General features: G+C 40.4%; 3 protein-coding genes across 6 annotated transcripts; all 3 read right to left on the bottom strand.

Annotated features, from left to right (window-relative positions):
* Positions 1 to 328: 328 nt before the first annotated feature.
* RB195_008037 (uncharacterized protein) lies at positions 329 to 6,225 on the bottom strand (the record flags this gene model as incomplete). Of its 2 annotated transcripts, XM_064182009.1 has the most annotated exons (9): positions 329 to 350; positions 489 to 547; positions 3,912 to 3,977; positions 4,131 to 4,259; positions 4,701 to 4,802; positions 4,871 to 4,980; positions 5,047 to 5,122; positions 5,906 to 5,986; positions 6,061 to 6,225. In XM_064182009.1, 9 exons carry the CDS (start codon positions 6,223 to 6,225, stop codon positions 329 to 331), a joined length of 810 nt encoding a protein of 269 aa, XP_064038753.1. The 2 variants fall into 2 exon arrangements, with proteins under 2 accessions (XP_064038753.1, XP_064038754.1); XM_064182008.1 differs by lacking the exons at positions 329 to 350; positions 489 to 547 and having other exon boundaries at positions 3,900 to 3,977.
* Positions 6,226 to 6,855: 630 nt separating this feature from the next.
* Positions 6,856 to 12,071, bottom strand: RB195_008036 (uncharacterized protein; the record flags this gene model as incomplete). 3 transcript variants are annotated; one of them, XM_064182005.1, is made up of 6 exons in its annotated part: positions 6,856 to 6,947; positions 7,016 to 7,103; positions 7,160 to 7,258; positions 9,235 to 9,426; positions 9,489 to 9,681; positions 11,947 to 12,071. In XM_064182005.1, 6 exons carry the CDS (start codon positions 12,069 to 12,071, stop codon positions 6,856 to 6,858), a joined length of 789 nt encoding a protein of 262 aa, XP_064038750.1. The 3 variants fall into 3 exon arrangements, with proteins under 3 accessions (XP_064038750.1, XP_064038751.1, XP_064038752.1); XM_064182007.1 differs by lacking the exon at positions 11,947 to 12,071 and adding an exon at positions 9,741 to 9,793; XM_064182006.1 differs by lacking the exon at positions 11,947 to 12,071 and adding an exon at positions 9,744 to 9,793.
* A 152-nt stretch (positions 12,072 to 12,223) lies between these two features.
* On the bottom strand, positions 12,224 to 12,589 carry RB195_008035 (uncharacterized protein; the record flags this gene model as incomplete). Its single annotated transcript, XM_064182004.1, has 1 exon — positions 12,224 to 12,589. One exon carries the CDS (start codon positions 12,587 to 12,589, stop codon positions 12,224 to 12,226), a length of 366 nt encoding a protein of 121 aa, XP_064038749.1.
* Between the last annotated feature and the right edge of the window lie 3,782 nt (positions 12,590 to 16,371).

Raw genomic sequence — 16,371 nt, 5'->3', positions numbered from 1 at the left:
ATATATCTATGAAGCGAATACAGCCTGTCATCAAAGAATTCCATAGATGTAAGCACATCCGCTGAATGGAGCAGATATAAACAGCAAGGATTACGAATTATATATGAAAATATCAAGAAGATCGCCTAACATTCGTTTCGTGCATAACCTTGATACAGGGAGTAGACAACAGTTTCAATTTCTTCATGTATTCGTCAGTAAAATAGAGAAAACCTGTTGAATGTGTAAAGGAATGAAATACTAACTAGTTTGAAAGAAAACAGCAAGTTCTTCACAAAGATTTCCCGTGGAACAACTCGTTACAAACTTCTGGAAAGATTGTAGGAAATCACATTGACGTTATCGGGTCTCTGAAATTACTAACTTCCTCTTGAAGTAGTATTAACTTATTAAAAATAACTTAGAACTTATATAAGAAGTGACATTTATATTATTATTAACTTAGTTGTGTACCACATAAACATCGCTAAAGTTTCCGATGGTCCCACCTCGGTTCCAAGTGCTGCCTAAATCGCGCCGTTCCGTTCTTCGTGTCGTTTTGAACCGACTGTAGGTACGTGGTCTCTACAATGACTTACGAACGCCAGCCTATGTGTCAAGCCAGTATCATTGTCCTCCTATAGAACACTGAAAATGTTTTTTCCGTTTTTCTTCAAAAAAAGGCGAATGCTTGTGGACATCCGAAGGCGACTATCGATCGGTGGTGGCGTACTTACAAAAAAGGATTTCATCACTATGGAGGAGAAGGAAAATTTAAATGGTTGAAGGGGGGATGGAGAGGGGCGCGCTCTTATTTCTAGAGGATTTATCTTTTTTTCTCTTTTTAGCTTTAACTTACATTTCATAGAGCCTCTATGACTAATGCTTATGTATTTTTCAGTGTTTTTTTTTGGGTCCGACTAACCTAGTTATCTACTTCCAGAAATAAGACGCGGTAGATTCCCCAACTACATTTTGCCCCTACTGCGACTGTGAAGTGGAATTAATCATGCGGAATTGAAAGAGAAAGTAGGAGCAAACAAAACATTGTATTTCAATGAGATTTTTCTGTTTACATGTCCAGAAAAATGTTGATCATTGGCTTTTCCTACGTTAAGGTATTTCTTTTTGAAGCCTCTTAAAAAGTTGCTTAAAAAAACAGAAAAAAAAGAGCCTACGAGATACCCGATTCTGTTATAAGCGTTCAACATTTGCCTGGAGAAACCTGTAAGAGATTTTGATTTTCAGGGAACCGATCGCATAGAACTACAATTTTGCAGTTTACGACTGTTTTGTCGAGTTTTTGCACTTGGAAATTCTACCACAAGTTCTTTTCGATGCTGAAGATAAGAAAGTCGTTAGAAAAAAGTGCTCTCAAGACTTGAACTTACAACAAATGACTACTGTGAATACCTGTGAAACGTTTCTGTCCGCAAAACATGAGTAAAATATAGATAGTCGTTGCTCCATTGAAAAAATCTTTTTTACTTCCAATGTCGTTATGTTGATCAACGTAACTCATTGCCTGACTACCTCCACCACCTCACCCACGACGTTTTGTGATTTCTTGTGTTTTTCGAAAGGACGAATAGACATACAAACAAAGAAAAAGAGAAATACTGTTCTGTATGTATGATGAGATGCTTGTGTTCAGTTGCTATGGATATCGATACCCTCCCTCATTAGTAGTGAGATAAAGATGACTTGTAGATGATAAGAAAGATATATTTTGATAGAATTCAAACAAATTCACAATAAAAAGCCTTTAGGCGCTGGTGAAATGAATTCTTCTATTTTAGACAAATTTTAGACGATTTTTTTTCACCATCAAAGCAATTTGCGAGATCGTAGCAGAGGATTCACAGTCTCCTAGTATAACTCATCCTGAATGATCGAAAAGACAGAAGGATTCAAAGTTTGCACAAATAGAAAAAAGAACTCCTCTCTTAGGGGTTCGAGTCATTGCTCCTACGTTTTTGGAGTCGGCATATCAAAAAGAAGATCGGGGAAATCCACGAACTAATCAGACACTATTGATTTTCACCTGATTATCTTTTGAAACTTGCAGCTATACTCTCACTTTTCACTTGATTCCGAAAAGAAATATTTTGTTCGGGTCGAATAAAATAGAAGAAATGAGAAGCATGGAAAATGATGGTGAAAATTAAGCAATTTTCCTGCAAGAAGTCCTATCCAGGAACTCTCAAATCTGGCAAACTGTAAGCAAACAACATAGCAAATGAGACTTGTGTAAGTACAAAAACAAGGCTTCAAGGAGATCGATCGAAAGAATAATGAATATTCTTATAGTCGGGTCAAAACGACCTGAAGCTCGATGCGGTTGCGTTCGAAGCGGCACGATGGCGGTAGTTAGGGGGATCAAGATGGTGCAACCATGAGTAGTGCTAGCACGGCCTCGCCAAGGTCCACCGTCCCGCACTGGGCGCAACCGCTTACGCAACTGCACTGAGCGTCATATCGTTTTGACCTTACTCTACGTGATTGCGTACCGACCAAGCTTTAGAAGTTTTGCAAGCGTCGTCTGCAATATTTTACAGTATAGCTCTTCTCTCTCACAGAAAAAAGGCTGATCTTGAGAAATTTCAAATGTAGTCTTCGATTAAGTGCCGGAAAAAATGTTGAAAAGCAACTTTTTTCGTTCTTTTATTCATGCCGTGAATATGGATATTTTGACACAACTATGCAAACTTACCGATGTAATGAATTCTTGACGACCAGAAGATATCATTCTGTTTTATTTCTTGTTTACAGACGAACTGGTGGTTAATGACATCGAGTTTTTGCTCAAAAAAAGACTAGACAGATTCAAAATGAGATCACCACGAAGTGGCCATATGCTCCCGAAGAAATCCTAATCAAAATTTGTTGCAGTGTGCGGTTTTCAATGAACTTCATGTGACAGTTCATTGTTATATGTTAATTTGACTCGACCCGTACGGGAAGTTGTCAAGATCTTTAGTCCTTGTTAACCCTTCTGCCAATTCGCCTTCTCTAGAGCACGACAGAATGAAATCGATCGGTGGTTTGTCTGAACAATCGCTATATTCCCGTGCTAGAGATAGTGCTAAGTCAATTTTTGAACACCATTGTTAGAACTGGAAGTGGAAAACGTACCTTAGAATGAGAGAAGATTTTTACTGCTGCTGCTAAGTGCTAATGATTAGGTGAAAGCGCAATCAAAAAAAGAGTCTCAAAGGCACAATAATATGTATCGCGAAACTGGAGTGGTTGGGAAACCTGTGGGAAAGTACGGAGTCCGCTGTGTAAATTGCAGGTCTGAACGTGGCAGCGTTGAAGTTGAAGTGAATGTTGATGAAGTTCTCCTAATCGTCTGGAAAAATGACGTGATGACGGGTTTCTTCCTAGGAGATACGTAAAAATGCGCCACTCTTGTGCAAGAACTCCGTGATCCACAAATCGGTGAGACTGGTCAGTTTTCGAGCTTGACGTTCTTGCATCGTATGTTCAGTGCGACATCGAGGTTTGGCAGGAAGAGAGGAGGAGTTTGATGTGAAGTGTGCAGAGCATCAAAAACCTCGAACCACATTGAAGACTTTGATAAAGGCGAGCTTTTCGAAACGACAGGTCACTAACAAAGTTTCACTAAAACGTCGTTGGCAAAACCGGAAAACATAAATACAGTTCGGAATGCTGAAGATTCAAGAAGAGAGAACTTGAAGATTATTAGTATGTTTTGTGAAAGGAAAAGAATAGACTCTTTTCACAAGCTTGATTGGAAAAAATTTTTTGGAAGTTTTATGCTAGTCAGACCTCTGCTATAATCGTAGAACAGGACATTTCTTCATTTTGGAGGCGATCGAAAATATTACTGGTGAATTGGAAACAAACAGCAAATAACCACATATAACAACAAGGTGAACAACAATTCCTAAGTAGACTCATTTTTCAACCAGCCGCAGTTTCAACAACCGCAAGTAGAGCACAGGAGTTATTGGATCCTTCTGATGGGTTACTATCTGAAAAGATCGTGATACGCTGCTTTTAATTACTTGAAAATTGACTGACCGATGCGATGTACAAGATCATAGAAACCTCGAAGACCCTCGTTTTACTTCACACTACGTTAGAAACTTCTCCACTACTATTAGTATGAGTAACTTGGAACTCACTTCAGATTCATCGATTACAATCGCTTTGCAAAACAGTGGGCAATCAAGAACAAATGTTTCGTATTCTCCGCCCTCACCGCATGGATGTACGCCATATTTGGTATGAAGGAGATTCAAGGTAGACTCGATCTGAAATGGCAGCGTTGTTGTGTGAAAATTTACTGTGGTGGAATTGATCACACACTTAAAAAAGCAATTCAAAAATCACTTACCACGAAGTGTCGCTATACATGATCGTTTTTCTTAGGACCCCAGATAACCGCGCGTATAGTCGGGAGGGACACATTCAACAGGATGGTCGTCATTATTTTTTTGGTTGGAAAAATGAGGAAGGAAAAAGTCTTCTGTGCCAAAAAGAGAAAGGCTTCCGTTATGAGAGAAGAGTCGCACTCAATCGGCAGAAAGAGTTTGTGGTCGACTGCAGAAACTTCACACTGGGTTGTGTGGATTTCAAGTCCTAGGTATTGCAACTAATCCGGCATTCTTCTGTAAACCCATATGCATAGCACAGTTCGAAGTACTATTAAGTTGCAGTTATGTGTTCTTGAATGATTAATGTTAAATACTCGCCTCTGACAGTTTCCTGCCGACGTGACTTCTGTTCAGTCCAATAGCAGCTACTTTCACTACTATCGCATCCAATCCATTCGAGATCATTTCTCGCAGTAAATCCTATTAAAAAAAACAACTTTCAGCTGCGCAACTATTAGCATTCTACATCGCAAAACACCATGTCATACCTTCTGATCACGTTCCCAAAGATAACAAAGAGGTGTTAAATTTAACCGTCTACAGACGTCTTCCACGCGTAATTTTTGATAGCTTGAAAGGATTGCACCGACAGATACGCCTGAAATTTCGTAGCTCACTGGATGCAAACGTCAGGAAATTGTGGGAAGAACAACAGTAGGGTTACCCTGCAGAGAAGGATGGTGCTCCTTAACCAACTTCAATAGTTCATACAAATCCTCCACCTCGTCACCAACGGTTAGCTGAAAAGATGGTGTGTAAAACAAGGACACGGAACAAATTGACTCCTTGAAATTGTGGAGAAGATGATCAAAGAAGGCAAAGCAATCGCAATAAATGAACTGCAACGGTGGAGATTGTGTTTGGACACTGGTTTTGCCTCTGCTAGGAGGTGAATAGTCGAAACGCATAGCAAATTTAACAATGACCACAAAGAAGACATGATGAGCCATGGTGCGGATGACCGACCTCTACCCACAGCAGATACTATCCTAGAAAAAAATTACCGACGGAATGGAACTACAGCAATCGCCGATATTCATGTATGAAGTCTTAGATTCACGAGATTTTCGTAACGATATAACTTGAAGTGTGAGAGAAGCGATGAAAGAGGAAGATTTATGTTTATAATACGAACTCGATAGAGCCGTCGCTAATTTTTCTTGAGTATTTTTCCCTTTTGGCACAATTCCTCTCTTACTAAATTCGATATAACACAGAGCAGTCAAACTTCAGTTCATAAACTTCAGCGACGAATATCTGTACCATTTTCATATATATTTTTCATTATTTCTGTGGTCGGATCCGACATGCTCATTATCAAGAGGAGTTGATAAGATCATATCTGGGATATTCCCACAAAAATTGCGATTTTAGTAACATGTCAAACATGTTGTGAGACCCTTCGTAGTTATTCTTGCAGAAACACAAAAAGTCAAACAGTCAGAAGAAAATCACATTCCAAAGTCTCAATCCTTCAAAATCAGTCCCAATGCCTTGTTATGCAAAGCTAAGAAGATACCCACGCTATAATCATAATCTTGGTTCACGGGTTTGCCTCTGATCTCTGCCCTGTACAGTGGCAATCGCATTGCATCAGCTATCATCTAAACTTAGAATAGAGGAATAGGAATAGAATTTAGGAATCATTCGTAAAAAGATGGATTTATTTGCTACCTACATGAACTCCTTCACTGCCAACGCTTTGATACATATATGAATCAAGTTCACCTCGATCGCCTGGATGAAGGTTGGCCAGAGCGACGATCCGATGACCAGCATTAACGGCACACATCATATTATAGCAACTGTCCTTACCACCAGACACAAGTCCAACAACCTCCATCCCTTATTCGTCTGAACAAATATTTTTCAAACACAAATCCACAGCTACATGCATTTCCTGCACTGCAAGAAAGCAGCGTACAACTGTTTGCGTAACTGTCAATCACTGAATACTCTCGCTGAGTAGACTGTGTACAAATGCTTCAAAACACATGACATTTATGGTGTTTTAAGCGAATACATTCCCCTCTCTCGACACCTGTACACCGCTAATAGCATTTAAAAATGTCGTAAACTAGCCGACAATACTGATGTTTCCACACATTTTAAGAACAAAATGCAAAACTATCGTACACGGAGATTTATTATTTTATCCATACTACTATATGCGAGACAAGGGAGCAGACAAATCACAATTATAGTGCAGAGTAGGATGCAAGCTTTCAATCACGATGGACTGTGGACACGGAATAGAGCTTGGTAATCACGAAAGGCAGCAGGTAACAACCTATTATAGATAGAAGATATATACATATAAAATAAGAATAGAAGACCTGAATTCCAAGACACTATATAACGACGGCAATTAGGTTCATATGCGTGTGAAAGTCGAATGACATCAAGTCAGCTATAAAACCAAATTTAGAATGCTAAAGATTTACAGTGTTGAGAGCAGAATTGAGCCAATATGTTATGAAAGATATGAAAATTCGCCAGCAGAATTCTCTTTAAACTGCGATGCCATCTGTTCGTTTGCAAATTGGACGTATTGTTCATGTTGTTCTTAAAAAAAACATAAAAAACTGCTTAAAATTTTGCATAGTAAGAAGAAAACAACTTGTTGCACTAACCGTCAAGTTTTTGATTCAGTGCTAATTCATACTCGTATCGAAGGCGCATTTCCTGTTCTCTGAGTAGGCGTTCGCAGATCATCCGCACCTTGAAAAGGATAAAATCGAAGATAAGCCCAGCAGAACAAGAAAAGAAGAACTCGCCTGTTTGAGGCTAAATTGTGGCTTCTCCACAAGCGCCTGATAACTGTTTACACCACTCTTTCGAATGCTTGTGCTCTCACCTTCCGAGTCAGATCCAGACTGAAATGAAGAAGAGTTAGAAATAATATTGTCAGAACAATTATTGGATAGGACGTATAGAGGTACAATCTGATTGCAATCGATGTAGATTATCCTTATAATTACTATAGGTCATCAAGTGATCGGGACCTATGTAAGATCAAACCTATACAAAGCCGTCGTTGTTTTGTTTTTTTTTTTTTTTTTTTTGAGTACGAATCAGCTTATAAAATTTCTCTCATCACCATTGCCCACAGCAGACAAATGGCGTCAAGGACACAACAAAAGGTAAACGTGAGTGATCAACTTTATAAACACAAAGGTAACGATAATTTGAAAAGAACTAACGTCTATGCGCCGAAATTTTGAGATAAAATCATAATTCATGGCGCATAGTATTATGTTTTCGAAAATTCCATTCGAATTCGATTGTAGAAGTATGTATAAGCGATCTAATTCAACAAAAAGCAATAGCCTTTGAAACTTCGACTACAATTTTTTTTTTTGAAAAAAGAAACACAAACACTGACATTGTTGTAAAGCGTACATCTGCACCATAAGCGGATTCCAAAATATGTCAAAATTCTGATGACCTTTTTGACTTGGAAGTAGAGGAAAATTCAGGTAAAGAAAATCGTTTATAAAGTAGAATTATAGTTGATAAATTATTTACAGATTGAAGAATAATAAGCCTTCTTCTCGCCTTGCGCTACTAGTACAATATTTGTGACATAATAAACCTAGATATGTAACTCTTCGTTGTTCGCAGATAGTATGGGTGTAGCCTCGATGAAAAGAAGGATAATAGCTTAAAAATGTGTTCAGATTATGACCAGCAGTTTCAGAATTGAAATTATAATAAGAACGTCCCAATCTTCACGATTTGAAGCTTACTTCACAGAGATATTGGGGATGACTGAAGGACTGGACCGACTACAAGTAGCATAAGACGCAGTCTTCTTTTTCGTACTGAGCAAAGAACATGAACCCAATAATCAGTCCTAGAAAATAAGAGACTCAAACAAATCGAAGCGTCATTGAACTTAAGCTTATAGTCGGGTCGGAACGATACGAACCACGGTGTAGTTGCTTGAGCGGCTGCGCTCGAACTGGTGCGGTGGAGATGGGGTTCGGGGTGGGACCGCCTACAGCTTGGAATTGTGTCAGCAAGAAAAAAATGATTCTTCAATTTACATTTATAAGTCCAGTGTATCCAACTTCGCATGTAAATTCGATTGCCTATGATGAAGAAAATGGATGTGAGAAGCCTCTGCACATCACCGCGTATAATCGAGCGCCACATAGATTAAGTTCGCATACGCCTCTGAGCGTGAGCTGACGTCGTCCTTTCGAATTCTAGTATCTTACCAATGTAGGATGATCAATTTATCTAGAATTTTCTTTATTTCTCAGGGATTTTATTGAGATCCGCCACATCCATATCCAGCTAATTAACGGTGCAATGCAGTTAATGCAAAGTTCTGACGTGTATTTTGCACTGTACTTTTCACAGACAAAACCACAAAATCATAATCATTCTTAAGCAGTTAAAATCTTTGAACACAGTGAAACGATACTTAGCAGCGATGCGTAGCTACAAGAATATGTCATTATACGACTACGTCGCCGAGGATCCTCGCTTTGCGTCGCACCGATCAATACGATGACAAAAGGTTTCTACTACTATCAGGGATACTGCCACTGGCAGCAGCGAGAGAAAAAAGGAATCACCAAACGCACGTACATATCAGTAAAGAATATTTGGAACGAAAACACTATAGGAAGTTCTATTTTAATACGAATGAGACTGTAAGTATACTACCTCTAATGCATAAAAAAACCGTCAAATTCCATATTGTTTGCATTTTGAAATGCAGTTATTGCAAGGGATCATGAATTACTAAAAGGACCATCCTAACTAATAATAGGAAGTCGCTTGAGAATCCACCGATAGTGAAGAATTACTAAATGCTTGAGCTTCGCACGGAAATGCCCACCTGGGGAGGAGAATTAGGAGTTCGGTATTCTTTACGTGGGGTGTTCTCATCTTCAACTTTGAGATCTATGCAACTCCTTTTTGGCAACAACTTCCGACGCTGTCCACTTCGTACTTCCGAACGAAGGTAGGCATCTAGTTGAGATTCTGATAACTGACATTTGCCAGCTACCGCCGCAAACGGAGAATCGTCCTAAATTGCGCAAATTACACCGTGGACACGAGTTCAAGAGAGAAACCACCTTCTTAACCCACCTTGTTAACAGCCTGAGCGAAGCTACTAGTTGACGGGAGATTAGCGGCTATCGTACCCATCTGAGGCCGAAACGGAGAGCAATGAGCCGCAGTTTGGCGAGCACGTTTAGCCTCATGAGGGAAGCTTTCATCAGCCAAATACGAATCATACTCATGCGGACGCTTCAACGCTAGACCGCAAGCCATTTCTGGTCTGAAAAAGAACTCAGTCGATCTAACTATACACATTTTCGAGTAAGACGAACTACAAACAACCGCTCCACGAAGGACTGATGAATGATGTAATAACGAATAAAATGAACCATACCATATGAAAACACTAAGAGCTACAATAGCTCAAAGGAATAACAAGATATATTCAGTTGTGTTGGCAAGCTTGGAGCCCCTAAGTATCCTACTCCGTGAAGTTAAACGAAAAAAAGAAAGCAAAAAGTACGGATATCAATCGCAGGCAGAGGCAAAAATGTTCGGGTAAATAGTAGTCGGGGGTTGCTCAACCGCGCTCTTATTTCTGGAAACTTCATCTTTCTTTCTTTTAGCTGCTTTAGCCTACGGGTCAATCCTCTAAGATTAGTGCTTAGGTTTTAGGGCTCCCAATAACTTAGTTATTCACTTTCAGTTGCAAGCGGTTTAGTGCCCCTCCCCTCCAATTACACTTTACACCCAATGTTCTTTAAACGTTGCAGAATACAACAAAATTGCCTAGTATACTTACAATGAACTTTTCTCTAGGGTTTTTACAGAAAATGTGTTCGAGATATTTCCAGTAGTGCTTTTCACGGTATAGTTCTTGACGTATCCCTGCCAAATATCATGCGGCCACAAGGTTATTTAACTAAAAACCCGGATTTCTACAATGAATCCCTTTTTGATGCGGATATTTTTAAACTACGAAAACCTTCAATAAATTAGTTCACGCAATGAATCTGTTAATAAACCTTATGGGTTCAAAGACTGTTTGATAAGGGTCTATCCACAAGAAATCAATAGAAGTTACAGTCTTTTGTTGTTATATCTATGAAATAAACAGGAAATATCGAAGAGGATGAATAGAACGGAACAAAATATCAGAGTGTGACTGTGAACAATGACACTCTGAGGCCAAAGTTAGTTTCGAAAACATCCGAGCAGAGCTATAGTAAAGAAGTGATGACTCAATCGATACAAAAAAGAAGAACTGGAAGTTTCCAGAACTTAACCGTCGATGGATATTCAGTTGTAAACACCATGTAGAAGGCGAGCAACGCCCAATTCTATTTGAAATGTCTTACATTTTCCTTACTAGAGCAATATTAGAACCTTGGATTTTCTATACGAACGAGAAGACAGAAAATCCGACTTCACGGGAACCTCCCGGTGTACTCTAAGCAGATCCTAACTCCTACCTATTCTTACCAGAAAGAAATGGAGAATAACAAAACAGCCCCCAAGAAGCCATTTTCACAAGGAGCCAAATGACTCGACGCACTCCAGCAACGGACGACGACGGATCGATAAGCATGTTTCGCACGGCGCCGCGTCGCCTCATCGCAACCATTCCCTACCGTAATCCGTGCGAATCTTGCTGCGTGGAGCGAGATTCGAATGATGCGTTGGGTGCGGTCGAGAATCTTTCGGCTTGTTGATATAACCATGAGGATTGTGATTGACCTGGGATGGATCGGAATGGATAGATGTGGTCAATACTATCTGCAAACGTTAATCAAGGTAAAGAGGATCCTGTAGACGTCTCCGCGAATGTTTCTGAGACATTACGTGGATAGACATCCGCTGAACATGCTCGAGGTGACACCAACATATCTCGATGAAGTCACACTACATTTGGGGTAAAATGTAGTTGGGAGGAGTGGGGTAGGGGCACCCAGTGGCGCTTTTATTTCTCGAAGTAAGTAATTAAATCAGTCGGGGCCCTAAGACTTAAGTATAAGTTTTAGAGGATCTATGACATGTAACCTAAAGTTACTAAGAGAAAAAAGTAAGTTGGAACATCAGAAAGAAGTAAGAAATAAGAACGCCACTGATTGCCCTCCGCTAAGTACATTTTCCCCTACTTTTTGTCTATGGAGACGTAGAAAACCGTCTTCGATGCTCTTTTGATCATAAAGATGCAAAGAACTACATGGTTATAAGAAATCTGAAAAGAAGGGTTCATAATGAGAGTTGTTGAAATCACTCAATCAAACACATACATATTAAATACTAAATAATGTGGTAACACGAGTACCAATGTTATTCATAGAGACAACTTATTCTACAAAAGGTTTGAAACTTGCGGGATGTCCATAATCCTCATCCCCATTGCTGCTTTTGAAAGCTGAAATTTTCCCTATCTCCAACGGAAATTTTAGTTTTTTATACGTAATTTGAAGCTGTTAGCGTATCCCACCCTCATATCTCTCTTCTCCTACTTCTGGTAGGGCTGCAAATTTGAGGTCATCTTACATCACAATATAATTACTTAAATTCTTGGATGCGTGTCCTCACTGGACGTGCGGGCCCCAGCATCTTTTCCACTCGTTTCGTTCCCTCGCCATTGTCATCCAAGATGTTCTCAAGTTTCGTGAGCGACGTTGACGAGGCCATTCAGCTGAGCTCTCATCTGATCCATCCGTACAGCAAACACATTGCCTCATCTCGTTGGGGGCCTCCTTCGAAAGGTGTTTAGCGTCTCTTGGGATCTACTCTAACGTTCTTTTAGTCCATCTGTCGTCGATTCTTCTCACAATGTGACTGGTCTACCTATGCTTTGTTCTCGATATATATTCCGCTAGGTCGCGAAGATGGGGTATTGCTCTTAAATCGGAGCTGCGAAGAGCGGCTAGGTGTTCTGTGCCTCGGTTAAGCTTCAGAAGTCGTCTCTCAAGGGCTCTGTGGGCAGTAAGTAGCTTCCTAGACGTGGCAACCTCGTTTGCCCACGGCTTTGTTGCGAAGCAAAGCGCTGGAAAAACTGTGGAGTCGAACACATTGGCACGGAGATATTGCTCCGTCAGTTGGTCCATAGCTTCCCTGATGAGTGCTGATGCTGCCCACGCTGCTCTCATTCTTCCATGAACGGCTGGAGCGCGACCTCGTCGAGGTATGCTCGTGTATCCCCCGCTCATATCCACTGGACAGGTAATGTCTCGGAGGCATTCGTGGAGAATCCGCCGGGACCCTCTCCCAAAATCGTCAATTTATGCGCTGTCTTTAAGATCGTTCTTACTCGACTGTACAGTTTTTGCATTCATTTGGCTCGTAGGGAAAATTGTCCTTCTTGTTAGAATGCAGTAGTGATGATCCAGTGAAATTGTTTATTAAGTGAACAAAACTGTCAATAGAGAGCTCAAGCAAGCAACAAAGGTACTAAACAAATCTACACTAGAGTCAAAACGACGTGAAGCACGGCGCAGTTGCGTTAGCAGTTGCGCTGGAAGCGGTGCGGTTTAGCGTGGCGGTTAGGACCGAGTAAAGATCCCTTCTACCCTAAGTCTGGTACCAATTTGTCGAAACCGGTGGGATAAAAGGCTTGGTTGGCACGAGTGCGGAAAAGAACCTCCGATAGACCAGCAACGGCGAAACCTCTTGCCGACTGCGCTACAACGTCCCATAATTTTATATATTATTATATATTAGTTCATATTTTTGCGAGATTATCGTCTTCCTGCCTTGGATTCAAGCATCACAAGCATCACTGACGAAAAATTTATGCAGGGAAAATGAAGTTTGACTCCTCCTTCAAAAAAGGGCTTATTTGTAGATCAATAAAAATACTCTTACAATCTACCTTTCGTGCACATATATAAATAAAAGTCGCTCAAAAAAAAGTAAAAATATAGCACCCTTGAAAAAATGAAAATGCTTGGTGAATCAAACACTTTTTCTTGAACGTTCAAAGACACAGAATTGAGAGGCAAACTATCTTTGTGACAATATAGATTGTAGTATGTTTTTGACGCGTGTCCTATACATTGTAAATAATAAAAATAATAAAAATAAATAATATAAATGATAACTGTTTCATCTACTATCCAACATATATTTTGGGACAACCAGAAGATAACACTTTATTCGGATCTTTTTGCTCTGTTCAAAAGTAAGCAATTGTTGCAATAGTGCTGTAACAATAATGCAACTTATCAGTAGTAAAAGGAAATCGGTGTAGCGCAGTCGGTTAGAGGTTCCGCTTCCTGCACGATCGATCGAGGTCCGAATCCTCCCTAGCGCCCAACAAGCCCTTCATCCCTCCAGGTTCCAAGAATTGGTACCAGACTTGTCTGGGAGGATAAAAACACTGACTTGACACATCGGCTAGCCCCCGAAAGTCACTGCATAGGCCTACACGTTACACGTTCGTAGATCTCGAACAATTCTGAATTGAAGTGAACGTGGTGGCGCATCCCAAGCATCGCATCCTTTATCCTTTATCAATGGTAATAGAACCGTAACGAGTTTGCGATGTGACGAATGTGGCAGGTCCTGGTGTTTATTTCAATTATTTATGTTTTCTTGTTATGCCAATACCATGTACTAATGCAATAATTGCCCCACATGCAGTTCCTTAGCGTTATCCAGACACCAGTACTTAAGGATACTGCACAGTGCGTAGATCTCATTCGCCTTGGTGACAATCTTTAAGAACGCGGTGGTTTACCAACCCCGCTAGTCGGTGAAACTGGTCAGTTGTTTTCCTTTTAAGGTCTTGCGTGGTGTACTTGGAACAATATCGAGGGTTGGCGAGGAGAGAGGAGGAGTTTGATGGGATATGCATGGTATCAAAGACCTCGAACCATTTTCAGACCTTTGAAAAAGACGAGTTTGTCGAAACGTCAGGCCAATAAAAAAGTTTCACCTAAACCTAAACTTAACTTTCACCTAAAGAGAGGACTTGGAGATTACTGCAATTATGTCAGCTGCTTTGGGGAGGTTGTACACAGTTGTCTGCTTTATAAGTTCTAGTAAGTTATATCCTTGATTCCATATACTTCAGGTCTTTTTCCTTCTTTCTTGTCTCGTGAAGAGCTCAAAAAATCATCAGTTTCGTGTTACGCTGTCTCTAACAGTCCCTCGTGTTCCTTTCCAGTTCCAAGATGGTCAGTCTAGCGCGAAACATCACGAAAAAGACTAGAAACATTCAACACTGCCGATGGTCCGAGGAAAGATCAAATATCTGGACTCGAACGTGGCTCTGCTGAGCACAAACATGGAAAACCAGCTGGGCACGCCTCTCGCGAGGACGCTTCACAGCTGACAATTGAGCGGCTTCGCTTACGGAAAGAAGCACTTGCATAAAATAACACCTAGAGTGAAAAGCTCAAGATCTTCGAACTTTTGAGAATTGTTTACTTGATTTTATTGGAAATGTTTTGTGGTTCAAATTAAGGTGCTATTCAATGTCCTAGTGTAGTTCCGGAGTAGCGTAGTGTTACACTGCAGTGCTTTTGGCGGATAGATCGTTAGCTCCATTCAGATCGTATTCAAAGCAATTCAAGCACTTGGAAAAGTGCCAAACAAAAAACCGGAAGCGTTGACAATCGCGCCAAAATGTTTCATCCGCTGAAAGACCAGCCGACGATAAGGCGCACAAACATTTGCTCGCCGTTGGCGCCGGTCAATCGGCAACGCTTGAGGACGTCATCGGCTGACGGAAATCCTGACATAAGCGAGGTGTGATTTTGACTCTCAGCAAACAGCAAACAGGCAAAGGTGCATGAGCGTTTCCTCTATCATCTATGCCTGAAAATCTGACTAAATTATCATTTCAAACCCGCTGGATATCCGAAAAGTCAGTGTACACATTTTTTTTGTGATGATAACTTGCTACCACAAATTTCTAGGAACGTACAAGTAAAGCGAAAGTAAGTAGAAAATAAGAAAAAAAGTGAAATATAAATAAATAAAGAAAATAGGAGAAAAAAGCTGAGAGCAAAACAAGATCTCCACACTGATATATCGGGGTTTGGATGCGTTTTCCTAATTTTCGACTCGCTGTGAAGCTCAGAAAGGCCAGGCAGAAAAGCCCGCCTCATCAGCTACCGTGATACAGAACAGTGTCTGCGGTGGGAGGTGCAAGTGTTCTTTTTCATGCATTTTTTCCTAAACGTAAAGGAAAATGTGGTTGCAGAGAACTTCAAGTGACGAGTTTTGGGAAACTCCGGATTGGGCACTCACGACGGCACTTATTGAAGAATTCGCAGACAAATTGAATGATTATAAAATCAAAATTATATTAATTAAATTAATATTGATTGCAATTATAAAAAAAATAAATAAAATAATTATAAATACAATAAAATATAAAAGCTTTTCCTTTTCTTTTTATACCAGTTCCAGTACTCTCAAAGGAGAAAAACCAGGTTGGCCACTTTCGAAGCTGTGGTGCAAATCTTTGCACGAAATCCTTGAAAGGTATAGTTGCGTCAAAATGACATGAAGCATGGGCAGTTGCGCAAGCGGCTACGCTCGAAGCGGCGCGGTAGAGCGTGGCGGTTCGGATCGTGTAAGGATTCTCGTTACCGCTACCCATCTCTGCAATTCGGTCCCACCTGGATTCCAACTGCTCTCTCCACCGCACCGCTTCGAGCACGCAGTGCTTCATGTCGTTTTGACCCGACTATAGGCACTAACTTCAATCAGGATTGATGATCCTAGAGCAGCATACAGAGCACAGAGTTCTCCATGATTTCTCATAAATTCTCCGGTAGGAGAACTCGTCAAAGATTTTCTTGTTGCTGATTCCTGGTCAATGATTAGTCACCGGAGATTCTACATGCTATTTATTTTGTGCGAGCCAAGGAGGACAATGGCGGGAATCATTGGAACATGTGTAAACATCGCAGGGGAATTGTCACCCGAAAGAGTCAAAGGAATGTGTCGATAAAATGTACTTTCTTAACTTAAAAATCTT

This window comes from Necator americanus, chromosome I (genome assembly GCF_031761385.1).
Source record: "Necator americanus strain Aroian chromosome I, whole genome shotgun sequence".
NCBI classification, from domain to species: domain Eukaryota; kingdom Metazoa; phylum Nematoda; class Chromadorea; order Rhabditida; family Ancylostomatidae; genus Necator; species Necator americanus.
Note: the sequence above shows the minus strand (reverse complement) of the source record. Positions and strands in the feature narration are given on the sequence as shown.